This window comes from Telopea speciosissima, chromosome 11, assembly GCF_018873765.1.
Source record: "Telopea speciosissima isolate NSW1024214 ecotype Mountain lineage chromosome 11, Tspe_v1, whole genome shotgun sequence".
Taxonomy (NCBI): domain Eukaryota; kingdom Viridiplantae; phylum Streptophyta; class Magnoliopsida; order Proteales; family Proteaceae; genus Telopea; species Telopea speciosissima.
In genome coordinates this window covers 43566194-43580338 of record NC_057926.1, presented here as the reverse complement: position 1 = coordinate 43580338, position 14145 = coordinate 43566194, and the positions used below count along the sequence as shown (strand labels likewise).

Genomic DNA, 14145 nt, shown 5'->3' with positions numbered 1-14145 from the left:
GAGATATGATCGTCCGGATCTTCCTGGTGACCGAGGTAGAAGATTGGGGGAAAACATCATAAGGGTTTATGATAGGGAAGTTGGTCGGATGAATTTGTTGTTCAGCCGGGGTATAATTAAGTTCATATAAGTAGTCTACCTTAGAGGCATGGGAAGATTTAAGAGTCACTGGAGCAGTAGGAGGTTGTAAACTCATGATCGTAGGAGGGATGTCTTCCGTCCTTCAGAGATGCACCGGACCTATAATCTGGCATGAGATGGGAACAGTAAGCATAGTGTATGGCGAACAGTGTCCTTTTCTGACCAGACCGGAGGTAACCCGAGTGTGCCGGGATTTAGAGCGATCTCTGTCTGCAGACCCACACCTTACTCAAGGGACGTTACCAACCTGGTAGGAGAAGACCACCATACACCACACACACCTATTTCTGATGCAGAGGATCTGTCGAAGATGGCAACTGCAGATCCCATACATCTTACCCTGTCTCTTCTCAACCTGTTTTCCAACCTACTCCTATTTCCCTGCAAAAACCCATGGTTCAACCTACTTTCCAACCTGTACCTGACCAACATACAGGACCCCCTAGTTTTGTTCCTTGGGTTCCTCCCAGATCAAAACCTGATATCCCTGATTTAGCTTGTCCTGTTATTCCTCTCCCAGAGAATACTAACACCCTCAGTACTTTCCTCACTCAGTTAACCCTGACTCCACCCAAGACCATACCTGTTTTGTCCATAGCCAAAGTTGCCTCTGTTACCTCCTTCTCGGACACAGACTCGTCCACTACCAAGAGTCCTTTACCTGCCTACCAAACCCATCCCCGACGCCGATGCCTCCCGTGCTCCAATCGAACCCATTGTCCATAAGCGGACGGTGAAGTTGATCTCGTACCACAAGAAGATCATCCCGCAGCCGTCCCCGCAGCTCCTCATATCCCCCTTCTGCAGCACCGAATCCTAGTCCTTTTGCCAATCAGGACCCCAAGCAGCTTTTCACCTTTGATGGTCTCCCTTTTCATAAATGGCCTGAGCGGATTTCGGAGTTTTATGCTTGGCTTATTGCAGAAATGTTAGTTGCTTGGAGCCACGAGGTATCGTTATTACCAAGTTTTTGCCGCACCACGGAACCCTCGAGAGAATGGTTCACGGCCCTCGTGGTTATCGCAACTCCAGTGGACTCCGATTCCTATTGATGTCTTCATCGCACAATTGTACAATGAGATGATTGGACCCATTGAGAACAACGCACTCAAGGCCCGAGAAGAGTACTTCCGGATGAAGTGTTGCTCTTTTGAAAGACTGATCTTCTTCTAAGCACTATACACGGATGTTGAACCGATTTTACATCCTTGGAGGATTGGATGACCCAAATATGAAGCAAGTGTTCCTCAATTCTTTCCCCGAACCTTTGGGAAAAGAGGCCATAAAATCCTTGCACCATTTTGGTCTCCAAATTGATCAAGCTCCTATCGGTCGTCTCTATCAAGAGATCCTTAGTGCTCTGCAGAAGTTGTGTGATCAGCAAGTATTCTTCAAGCAATGGGAAAAGACCACTCATAGACTCACTGATGCGTGTGACACATCTCATCTTAAGATCAAATGCAAAGACAGAGACTGTTCTTGCCCATCCAAGAAGAAGTCCCACTTCACCAAGCTCAGTTCTCGTCCAGAAAGGATCCCCAGGAAAAATGGATCTCATAGATCTCATCGGTTCAAACGTAAGCATCATAGGTCTCAGCAGCAGCCCTATAAGTTCTTCAAACGAAAGAAATTTCGGCAGAAGACCTCTACCAAATGCTATGCGTGTGGAAAAATCGGCCACTTTGCTCGTAATTGTCCTGACAAAGCTAAGCAAGCCAAATTGATGCATATGCTTGCCCCCTTTTCCATCACTGATGATCCAGATGCAGATGTTGAATCCCTCTACTCTGTCGATGATGACTTCTCCCCGGACTTACTGTTTGTCCTTGAAAATTGGGAAGACGAAGAAGAAGGAAAAGGCTTAGATACCTCTTCCTCACCCGACTCCGAGTCCGATGGATTTGACCCCATCTACCCGATAGCCTCTCCTTTGTCCTCTCCTAACCCTCCTAAGTCACCAGCTTTTGCCATCACCAAGACCCCACTTCCTCAAGCTAGCCTCTCCATATATCCTACCATATGGGACCGTCCTATCAAAGTTATTGGCTACTTTGATACAGGTTATTCCACAACCATATTAGCTCCCCATATCCTTCCTTCGGATTGTTGGAAACCTCACAAGCAGTTCTTCACTGCAGCCGATGGTCAAACCTTTTCGGTCAACCTCATCTCCAAACACCCTATCCGTTTCCAAATATTTCCCTCTCTTACCTTATGCATACACCTCTAGGATCCTCTCTTCCCGGCCGTGATGCCCTTATTGGTTTTGACATCCTTTGTCGGTTACCCCACCTCCGATGGAGTATACATGGTCTCGCCACAAGAAGCATTTCATTCCTTGACAACTGTTCCTAATTTGCTACTAATCACTCCTATTGCAGATGTTAAAGCACAATTGTTCCTCCGCTGTGGTGCTGAGAATCATGCAGACTTCCTTACCAAGTGTGATCATCCCCTCTGGCAGAACCAGAAGTTCTTCATCCGTCTCCCTTTCAAAAAGAATGAGGATGCAAATCCTACCAAAGCTCGCCACTGTATGGCTCGAACATCTCACCATAAGACGACAAAAGTTGCCCTCCTAAGCACAAGGCCTTATAGAGAAGACATCTTCCCCTGCTTGTGGCCTTCTATGTGAACAAAAGAGCTGAATGAGCGTGGCAAACTCAAGCTTGTAATCAACTATCACCCCTCAATGCATTTCTGGCGACGACAAATTCCCATTACCTACAAGGCCTGCCCTTTTACTTCAACTTTCCAAGGCGAAGATATTCAACAAGTTTGATCTCAAAGCAGGATTTTGGCAGCTTGGAATTCATCCGATGACAGTCCAAAACCGGATTCTGTATTCCGTGGACACTTCCAGTGGACGCTTCTCCCTTTGTCTCAAGGTGGCTCCTTCCCTGTTCCAACAAGCTATGCTACAGGTTTATGCTCCCATTCAAGAACATGCTTTGATCTATATAGACGACATACTCCTCTTCTCCGCTACAGAGAAGATCATGCTCTTCTACTTCAATCTTCAGACATCACCATAGCCTATGGTATAATGCTCTCACCCACAAAAATGGAAGTTCGTAATCGACACTATCGACTTTCTCGGTGTTACTATATTTAAAGGACAATTCCAGCTACATGACCACATATTGGCCGCTCCCTCCTCGACTTCTCAGATGGCCCCTTCACTCGGCAAGAGTTGCAGCAGTTCCTCGGCATCATCAATTATATGACCGAGTTCTTACCACACCAGGTCCGATTCACGCATCATCTTCACCGACTCCTCGAAAGGATGCACCACCCTGGTCCTTTGTTATACCCAGGCGATCAAAGATCCAAAGCCCTGGCCCGATCATTACCAACTCTACACATCCCATCTACAGGACTTCGTATTGTACAGTCCGATGCCAGTGATACCCAATGGGGTGCAGTTCTACTTGAAGAATCTCCAGACAAGTTACGACGTGTATGCGGATACCGTAGTGGTATGTTCAAACTAGCCGAACAACACTACCACTCCACATTTAAAGAGATTCTTGCAGTCCGTCGTGGAATTGAGAAATTCCAGTTCTTCCTTATTGGCCATACATTCCAGATCGAGATGGATATGACCGCTTTCCCAAAGATGTTACAGTTCAAGCAAAAGCAGCTCCCTGAATCTCAGCTACTACGATGGGCACAGTGGTTCTCATAATGGTCTTTCAAGGTTCGCCACATCAAAGGCAAAGATAATGTCCTTGCAGATTTCCTCTCTAGGACCAGGAAGAATCTACCATTATCTTCTTCCATCCCTGTCCTTTGCATGCCCCTCACCCCTGGAGCTTCCTCATCTTCTTCAGCTCCATCACAACTTGATCCACCTGACCCACTCCTTGAACTCTTACCGGCTCTTCCAGCATCCCTCTTCAGTAATATTTCCCTCCGTACTCTCAGGACCAATAGCATCTCTACCTACCAGTCCGTTCTTATCTCTATGGTCCATAATAATGGCCTTCAGTATGATTGGGTAGTCTGTCACCCAGATTTCCCTTTCCTTACTCCTTTCACCATCAACCTGGCTCTCTTCGATAAAGAATGTGTCGTGTTCTTCTGGCACCTTCTTGCTGTTCACACAGTTGCTCTCACCTTCAACCGTCATACTCTCTATCACTATCTGAGTACAGTCTCCACCGTCTTCTCTAACCTTATTGGCACTATTTACTTTCGTCTCCAAAGACCTCAGTGTTTAGCCCGTTTTCTCTGCCTCTTTGCTCCCATACCTCAATGGCTACTGTCCCTCTCTGCTCTTGATGACGACCCCTTCGTCACCTATATTTTCCATCGACCACCTGATTTCATCCATCATCACTTGGTCACACCTCCCATCCTGGATCACAATCTTATTGCCTATGATCCGACCTTCTCTCTCCATGGCACCAGTACTGAAGACCTCTTTGTTCACCGTGCTGATTCCGAGGCTCACAAAGAACGATGGTACACCTTCATGACCACCATGTGCTCCTACAACCATGTTGATCCTGCAACCCTACCAGCTTGCCTTCTCCGTAGTACCCGTACAGCTTGGGACGTCAACAATGAATTACAAAGACCTGGCATTCAATAATCATGAGCGAACACCGAGTTCAAGTGGACCATGCATTGGACATGTTCATCCCTTACACCAGTGACACCGACTTCGACACAGACTAGTGCCTGTCATTATCGGTTTTCCCGTCTTGTCTTTTCCTATTTGTCCTGTAATTGCTTTTGTCAGCAGAGTTGGTTTGTAAAGTCTTAAAGTAACTATGGTTTGTCTTAAAGTCTTAAAGTAACTGTGGTTTGTCCTAAAGTCTTAAAGTAACCTTGGTTAGTAACCTTGGTTTAGTTTGTTTGTATTTAGTCTGTTTGTCTATTTAAGCAGCTCGTCTGCTCAGGTTGTAAAACAAGAAAGTTCCGCAATGAATATGAACACTCTGAATATTGGTATCAGAGCCAGCGCTCGGCGGGGGGGATGATATGTGGCAAAGCTGGGGAAGCTTTAGTCCTGTCCTCCTTAAATAGCACTTCAATGGGGCTCAAAATTCATGGTCAAAACATGGTCTAATGGGCAAATAACAGCCCAACCGACCAACTGATTTAACTAGTTGGCCAGCCGCTTCAAAGTGACTGTTGGTGAAATATGGCCATTTTTTGACCGTTGCTGGCAAGCCGGTGCCTAGGCCTGTGATCGACTGGTGGACGAGTTCCGACCGCTTGCACAAATAGCTGTGCAAGCACCCTCTTGGGTCCTTCCTACTGGTTATAACCTGTTGGCCGGTTACGCAGACTGGCAATCCTGAGGGCTCTCGGGACACACCTATCGGCAGCTCTTAAAGGGCTGTGTTCAAATGATATTTTTGACTTCTTAAAATGTAACCAACATGAGCATGCCTTCTAAGTAAAAAACCACCTAAACAAGTTAAGGTCTCCCAGGGCAAAGTATGAAAAGAACCCTGAGTCAAGCTATGCCAAAAAGGTTCATTTCAGGTATTTTGGTTATGGTGTCTTAACTCTTAAGTGTCCAATGTGAGAATCACCTTACGTAGGATTTACATGATGTACAACGACAAGATAAAATCCTACGTTTAGAGAAGTCTTCTTGTGGTCTTTGATGAGTAATCCTCTGAACCTGTTGATCCATAGAACATCTCCTATTTGCTTTGGACTTACACAAGGTTCATGATTAAAGTTGAGTTGCTGCTTGCTGCCTTAGATGGAAGGCCGAGATACTTGACCAACCATGGAACCATTGGAAAACTCACCATCTTGCATACTTACAAACAAACTGAATAAGGATACATATACCAAGATAAGCAAGCCCCTTTTCCTATGGAGACACTATAACTATTAGTTATCACCGAAAACAAACTAAGTAATTCCTGAACAGTTGGTGAGTCTGAACTACATGACATTTCACTTGTACAACAGTTCTTGTGTTTTAAATACTGTCTTCCACTCGGCATCGAAATGGATACATATCTGATGGTACCCGCTCTTGGGATCATTCTTCGAAAAGATTTAGCTCTAGCTAACATGTCCAACATGTCAGGTTGAGGAATTGGAAATCTGTACTTCACAGTGATTTTATTGGTTGCTTGACTTGATGCAATATGCCATGACCCGTCCTTAAGTGTCAACAAGGCTGGCACTGCACACGGATTCATGCTCTCTCGGAGGAAGCCCTTTTTCAACAATTCATTTACTTGTTGTTTCAACTTGGTGTGTTCAGTAGGCTGACATGGTAAGTGGGTTAATTAGGAAGCACCAATCAAAGCACTAAGTTGATGGCCTAATGCTTATTATCTCGCATCGCGGGCGACTGGTCTGGAAGCTTTTCTGGTACAAGATTAGCAAAATCACAAAGTGATTCCCAAATGGGCTTAGGAGCATTAGTTTCAGGTGAAGGAGTGAACTCTTTAATGACTAGGGCCAACATGAGGCCACTTTCTCTGTCAGTCTTGATCAACTCTTAAGGAAGTGCTAACAATTTGGTTCCACTCGACTCTCCTTTCTCTAACTTCTTAGTTTGTTTCCCATCTGACTTGCTGCTGGTTTGCTTTTTCTGCGTTCCTTCTCTGCTGGAATGTTTATAAGTCTAAAGTCAAGTCTGTCTCCCTTTGAAAGTGAAAATGCACTGGTTCTTCTTTCCCACTACCAAACCAGCGGCTGGGTTTCCAAATGAGACTTTGTACTGGAGAAAATTATCAGTTATCCATTATGGAGAAGGAAATCAGTCAGAAATCCCAAGCTTGAGTCACCACTCAATGGGTTGAGTTTCCCTCTCCAGTGCTGGTTTTGGTGGTATTAGTCTGGTACATCCTCACATAATAGTCCTTCTAGCACCAGAAAGAAGCATTATGGATAGCTAAAGAAATTGCCCCTTCTCCCAATGGGCCAAATGCCAAGGGAACACTAGACAAACTAATTTACTGGGAGTTGCAATCTCATTCATACTGTAGCCAGGAAATGGCATCAAACTCTCGTGGCAAAAGAGCAATAAAGAAAAGATTTGTATTTAATTCCCCATCATCTTTACATGTGAGACACATGAGGAAGGCTGCGGCATCTGGTCTACCTCCTATGCTAATTATCACAAGTCATTGCTCATTATGTTTTTGTAATTGATTTCCCAACCTAATATTTTGAAAGGGCTTGGATCTTCCACAAGGCCTTCCGCAGAAGAAGGCCAAGGAGCATTCAATTCATCTATTTCCAAGATATTTGTTAGAAAGAATGGAAGAACTTACAACCTGATATCAGGATACAACTTGCAATACAATATATGAGAGAAGCTATACACAACTGGTTATCCGTTTCAATCATTTTGATTTACATAAAATAATAATCATGGAAAAAAAAATGTCACTACCTATAATTCAGACACTCTTGGCCTGACAGATCTTGGGAGTAAACTTCCGAAAATCCTTGGTGGTTTTGGATGGTTTCCTAAACTCTAGGTCCATTTAATATCTGAAAGAGAATGAACAATACAACACTCAGCACGCCAGCATAGGAGAAGAAGTCTTCCAGTGGGGCTTCTTCCCACTACAGGCTTGCTGAAAACCTCAATCGTGTCCATTTTTGGGACAGGATGATTTGCTTTCTACCTTCCTATGGCATCTGAGAGTAACACTATTGGTCGACAACGATGTCCCGCCCGTCTACTCTGGCCTAATTTGATTGACATTGTCCGAATCTTAGGTTAATAGACATACTCTGGCCTAATTTCACTTGGCACAGGGATTGTTTTCCTGTTAGACCCTCTAGTCCTCTAGGGATTGTTTTCCTGTTGGACCCTCTAGTCCTCTAAAGCCAGTTGGCTAGAAGAGGGTTATTTGTATGCCTTTGACCTTCCCTCTAGAGGCAGATTGTCTCCCAGCTGATTAGTCAATCTCTTTTCCTTTTCTTGATTCCCTGAAGTAATTTCTTATTATCCTCTCAATGGTTTTAACAACTTTCTTAAGGATCTTAAAAATTGAGGTTGTGGGTGGCAGATTGGAGAAGGTAGTCAGCAAGATTCCTGATTGAACTAGAGCCATCTGGAATTAACTTCTGGCTGATTCTCCATGGATTGAATTATATATCTTATACTAACCATTGTCCAAAGTACTAGAAAGCATAAATTTTCTTATATGATAGAATCAATTTAGAAATTATATTTCTTTTCAAATCTTTATTCAATGTAGAAATTATGTGTATGAAGAAGCTAATATAGGTAAAAACTACGTAAAATTTATCTCAACCAGCAGCTTTAGTATTATGCTTGAATAAAATGTATGTATCTCACAATAAATTTGTGGGCATTTGATTCATGGGGTTCACATGCCCAAGCGTTTAGGATATAGAATGTTGACAATTTTAAATTTTAAGAGTTACAGCCTGTTTTGTCATATCATTTGTTTATTAACTCTTATGAAAAAATGCAGGCTGAGATCAACATTCACAGATTTTTTATGGGATACTCAGAGGGTCGAAGCCACACCAACTTGTGGCCTCAGATTTTGAAACTGAAAGACTGGCCTCCCTCTGAGTTATTTGAGATGCGGTTACCAAGGCATTGTGCTGAATTTGTCAGTGCCTTGCCATTTCAAGAATACACGCATCCCAACGATGGCATTCTTAATCTCGCTGTAAAATTGCCCAAGAAGTCTTTGAAGCCAGATCTTGGGCCAAAGACATATATTGCTTATGGATTTCCTGAAGAGCTAGGCCGTGGAGACTCAGTGACCAAACTTCATTGTGACATGTCTGATGCGGTATGGTTGGTTTCTATTTGTTTCTGATGGCTTATTTATGTATCTTTTCTGGTGTTGAATTTCCATTGGGATCCGAGGGTAGAAAGTGACTGTTTTTTCTATCTTGTCCATCGATTCAAATATATTATTGACTAGGTAATCTAGTAAGCCAAAGTCAACTCCCTTTGATGATCTTAATCATCATATCAGTTTTGCTTGAATGGTCAGATTTAAGATAAGGAATAGATTGGCTAAAAGGTGAATAGATTAATTAGTGTAAGATACTTTGCCATGTTATTTTTAGGCATTTGGATCTCCTTGGTGGTACCGACCTGGCTACAAGTTTCAATTCCAATTTTGTTATCTGTGAGACAGGAGGCTTTTCCAATTTCTGTTTAGCTTCATTCTCCTTTGTTCTTTCTCTGTATTTCCTTGGTTTTAACCTGGTTGGTTTACTGGATTTCTGGTATATCCATCCCATAACGTATGAACAGTGAGAAACCCAACCAATTGGGAGAGGATCATTATATTCCTTTGCAGGAGCGATTCAGTAATTTATCCTTTCCAAATGCAGTGGTATAGTGTGTTCCCGACAATTGTGTTGTTTGGCCGGGTCTATGCAAACACTTGGCCACATTGTTTCCATTTTCTGGAAAAAGACGGTTATTAATAAAAGCAAAAAAGTTTTTTAGGAATTCTTAACGGGTTTACCTAGTTTTGCCATGTGGAAGAGTGACATGGCAAATCTGACTGTTGGATACCTAGTGAATGGTTTGACTAGTACATAAGTCAAATTTCAGCCTCAAATTCAGTCCTTTACCCTCTCATCTAATGCCATACCCTTCTGTGTTTGTCCATGCACCCTTTTGGTACTCCCAGATTTTTTAATTACTTATTTTGCCATTTGGCAGGTTTGGATTGGTCAAAATTTGGGATATGAGTAGGGCACCTTGGGGGTCTTCCTGTCCATAAATTTTGGCCCCATCTGACCTGCCACTGGCAGATCTTGGTGTTCATCAGGGAATTTTTTTCCTTAACGTCATTGTAGGATAACCAGATCCTTCTTAGAAATATGCTTTTTTGCTCCAATGGTGTTATATAACCTTCTATCCCCGAAAGATATATTTCTACTAACAGTTAAGAATATCTAGAAGTGAGGACAATAAGACATAACATTTTCTTTTGGCTGGATAATTGGACGGGGTTTGGCCCACTTATCGACACAGTGGATAATGGGCTTGTGGTTGAGTTGGGGCTGCGGGTGAAGGATGCCATTGGGAGGATGGGTCCTGGAGGCAGGAAGTGCTGGACAGCATAGATTCTGATGCCATTAGAGAGTGTATTTCGTCAGGCTCTTTCTTCTTGTCGGATAGAGAGGACGTGTTGGTTTGGACACTCTCTAGCAATGGCTTGTTCTCTACCAAGGCTGTTTGGAAGGAGGTGCGGGGTGGTGCACCATCGGTGCCTTATGCTAAGTGGATCTGGAACCAATCACTCCCGGTGAAAGTGGGTTTATTCTCGTGGCAGCTGTTGAATGGGAAGATACCCACTGATGACTCCTTGATGTCATTGGGCATCCCACTGGTATCCAAGTGTGTTTGTTGTGGTAGGCCGCGGAGAGAGACGACGGATCATTGCCTTGTTGCTGGAGGCACAACGACCAGAGTTTGGGACTACTTCTCCTGAGTGTTTGACATTGCCCAGCTCCCCTCCCAGAATGCAAGGAGTAGGGTGTTGCTTTGGCAGGGCCTGGCGGGGGGCCATTGCCTCAGTGCCTATGTTACTGGGATTGTGCCATCTTTGATCATCTGGGAGCTGTGGAAGGAAAGGAACAACAGAAGACACGACGAGAAGAGGCGGACAGCTACCTCCATAATTGAACGCATTAAAGCTTGGGTGAGGGAACTACACTATCCGGCCAAGGTAGGCACTCACGGGTCTGCCAGAGATGGGTTAGTCTTGTAGTGTCTTGGTTTGTCGGTAACTGCCCCCAGGATTAAGCGCCCTATCCCGGTGTACTGGTGCCCCCCTTTTTTCTTGGTTAAGCTGAATGTGGATGGCGCTTGTCGTGGTAATCCTGGCTTGGTTGGCGGGGGAGGGATTGTTAGGAACCGACAAGGGGAGGTCCTGGCTGCTTTCTCTAACTTTTATGGCCCTTGCACGAATTCTCTGGGGGAATTGAGGGCTTTAAGGGAAGGGCTGAAGGTGTGTGAGGAGATGGGCTTTAGGGATGTGGTGGTGAATTGTGACTCAGAGGCAATTGTAAAGGTATTTAACGTGAAGAGGTGTAGTCTGTGGAGAGGATGGTATTACTATATGGATATCCAGGGGTTAATGGTTGCCACACGGGCCTGTGTTTCTTTTGCCTTTCGGGAAAGCAATAGAGCCGTTGACTGGTTGGCCAATCTGGTGTGTGACACAGAGACTTCGGCTAGGTTTCTACCTGGGGACATCCCTTTGGGACGATTCCAGGCCATTCTTCGGGAGGACAAGGCTGGGTTGCCGGTCCTACGGTTTTAAAGCTAGTTTCTAGCTCTTGTAAGGGAGGGTCAGGTTTTTTGAGTGGAGGGTCTTCTTCATGTCGTGGGTTGGGGTAAGGCGGAATGTCCCCCCCTGTATTCTTTATTATTTGATTTGTTTTTAATAAAAGCTTAGGGGCTAGCCCGGGTCCCAGGTAATATTCGGGTTAAAAAAGCAAAAAAGAAAAAAGAAAAAAAAAGAAGAAGACATAAATAATATACATTCGATAACTTAACTATGAAATTGAAATATTTATTAAGGCTATGTTTAGTGCAGCTTCTGTACATTTTTTGATTTTCGTAAATTATTATCTTTTAAAAGTTCCTGTTTATTATTAGTTGTTTGGTGAATGCAATAAAAAAGGGCAGAATCTGTTTATAACCAAGGTGGTTACAACAGACTTTTGAACAAAATATTTTCCTCTTTTACCCATCATTATATTTTTCACTTTAATACTAAATGAGTATTTTCTGTAATTTTCCCTTCCTCTCCCTCTCCCTCTCCCTCTCCCCTTCTTCTCCGGCTCCCTTCCCTTCCCGGTTCCAGTTAACCCTCTCCCTGCCCCCCTCTCCTTCTCCCTGCCACCGGCATTTCACTCCCTTTACACCGCCCCTTTCCTGTACTGTTGGGAAATGTTCCTCTCCACATAATTGTTTTGATGATAACAAACACATGAATATAGTAATGTTTATGTGAGTGATCAATTGTAGTAGCTGTCAATAATAAGAAGAAAAGAAGAAGAAGGAGGAGAAATGAGAGAGGAAGCAGATATGGAGGTGTGCAACTTGGGAGTTACACGATATGTGTAATCTCCCTCAATACTTCATTATATATTCACTAAAGGGTAAAACAGGAAACATAAGAAATAAAAAGAATAAAGAACCTAGACATAAAGACGGTCCTCACATATCCTTACACTAATACCAAGCCTTATACATTTCACGATAACAGTCCCCCTCAAGCTGGAGCATAGATATTAATCATGCCCAGCTTGTTACAAATATAATCCACTCTTGCACTCCCCAAAGACTTTGTGAACACATCTGCAAGTTGTTCTCCTGTACGGACATGACTAAGAGAAATCAACCCTTCTTGTAGCTTCTCTCGAACAAAATGACAGTCAACTTCAATGTGTTTCGTCCTTTCATGAAACACCGGATTTGAAGCAATATGGACTGCAGCTTGGTTGTCACACCACAATTTCATTGGAGAATCATCAACAAAGCCAAGTTCAGCCAATAACTGTTTCACCCACAATAACTCACAAGTAGCATGTGCCATAGCCCTGTACTGTGAGTCTGCACTGGATCAAGCAACAACGGTCTGTTTCTTGCTCTTCCAGGACACCAAATTCCCTCCAACAAACACACAATAACCCGTAGTAAACCTCCTATCAACTAGAGACCCTACCTAATCACCATCTGAAAAACCCTCTATCCGCCCATGGCCATGATCATTGTAGAGAAGACCACGTCTAGGAGCCTTTTTAAGATAGTGTAAAACATGCATAACAGCCTTCCAATGAGATGTCCGAGGAGCAGACAAGAACTGACTCACCACACTGATATGAAAGGCTATATCATGCCAAGTCACTCTGAGGTAATTTAACTTCCCAACAAGCCTCCGGTACTTCTCAAGATCAGACAAGACATCACCATCATCAGCAGTAAGCTTCAAATTGGGATCCATAGGAGTATCTAGAGGTTTAGAACCCAACATTCCTGTCTCTGAAAGAAGATCAAGAACATATTTTCGCTGTGAGAGCAACATTCCTTTCTTCGACTGAGCAACTTCCACACCCAAAATATATTTCAACCTTCCCGGATCCTTGGTCTGAAATTTTTACTGCAAGTGTACCTTCAAACCTTCATTACCGGAAACATCATCTCCTGTTATGACTATATCATCTACATAAACAAGAAATATTTTTCCCGCACCAGGGTGGCGAAAAAACAGAGATTGATCAATACCACACCTTGTCAGCCCAAACTCTAACACAACTTTAGTAAACCTGCCGAACTAAGCCCTAGGGAACTGTTTCAGTCCATATAGAGACTTCTTTAACTTACACACCGAGCCAAACTCCCCCTGAGCAACAAACCTAGAAGGTTGCTCTATATAAACTTCATTCAAATCCCCATGCAAAAACACATTCTTGACATGTAGTTGATACAAAGGCCAATGGTAAGTAGTAGCAAGAGAAATCAAAATGGGAACAGAAGTAAGCTTTGCCACAGTAGAAAACGTATCCAAGTAATCAACACCATATACTTGGGCATAGCCCTTTGCCACAAGATGGGCCTTCGAACGAGCCAAGGATACATCAGGGTTCGCTTTCACCACATACATCCACCGACATCCAATAGCAGATTTACCTGAGGGTAAGGGAACAAGATCCCAAGTCTGATTTTCCTCCAATGCCAACAATTCCTCATTCATAGTAGCCTTCCAACCAGGACTAGACAATACCTCTGCGACAGATTTAGGGACAGGATGGTTTGTAAACAAGAATGAAAGGTGGAAGATAAACCAGCATAGGGAACAAAGTTAGAAATGGGGTGTTGGGTACAAGCCCGAACATCCTTACGATGAGCAATAGGAATATCAAGATCAGAAGGAGGTTCCAAAGGAGGAGTTTTACCTATTGCAGGATCTACCGGTGAAGAAGTAGATGGGGCAGAATTCGTAGGAGGGGGGGGAGCCCATACTTTCCATTGGTGACGTTGAAACACAACAG

The 14145-nt window shown here is 43.6% G+C and overlaps 1 protein-coding gene across 2 annotated transcripts in view; it reads left to right on the top strand.

Moving 5' to 3' along the window:
* The window catches only part of LOC122645932 (lysine-specific demethylase JMJ25-like), a 65925-nt gene that overhangs the window by 13163 nt on the left and 38617 nt on the right, over nucleotides 1-14145 (top strand). For both annotated transcript variants that reach the window (XM_043839348.1, XM_043839347.1), the window contains exon 6: nucleotides 8580-8909. In XM_043839348.1, the coding sequence (XP_043695283.1) occupies nucleotides 8580-8909 (330 nt within the window). The remainder of the gene's footprint in view (nucleotides 1-8579; nucleotides 8910-14145) is intronic.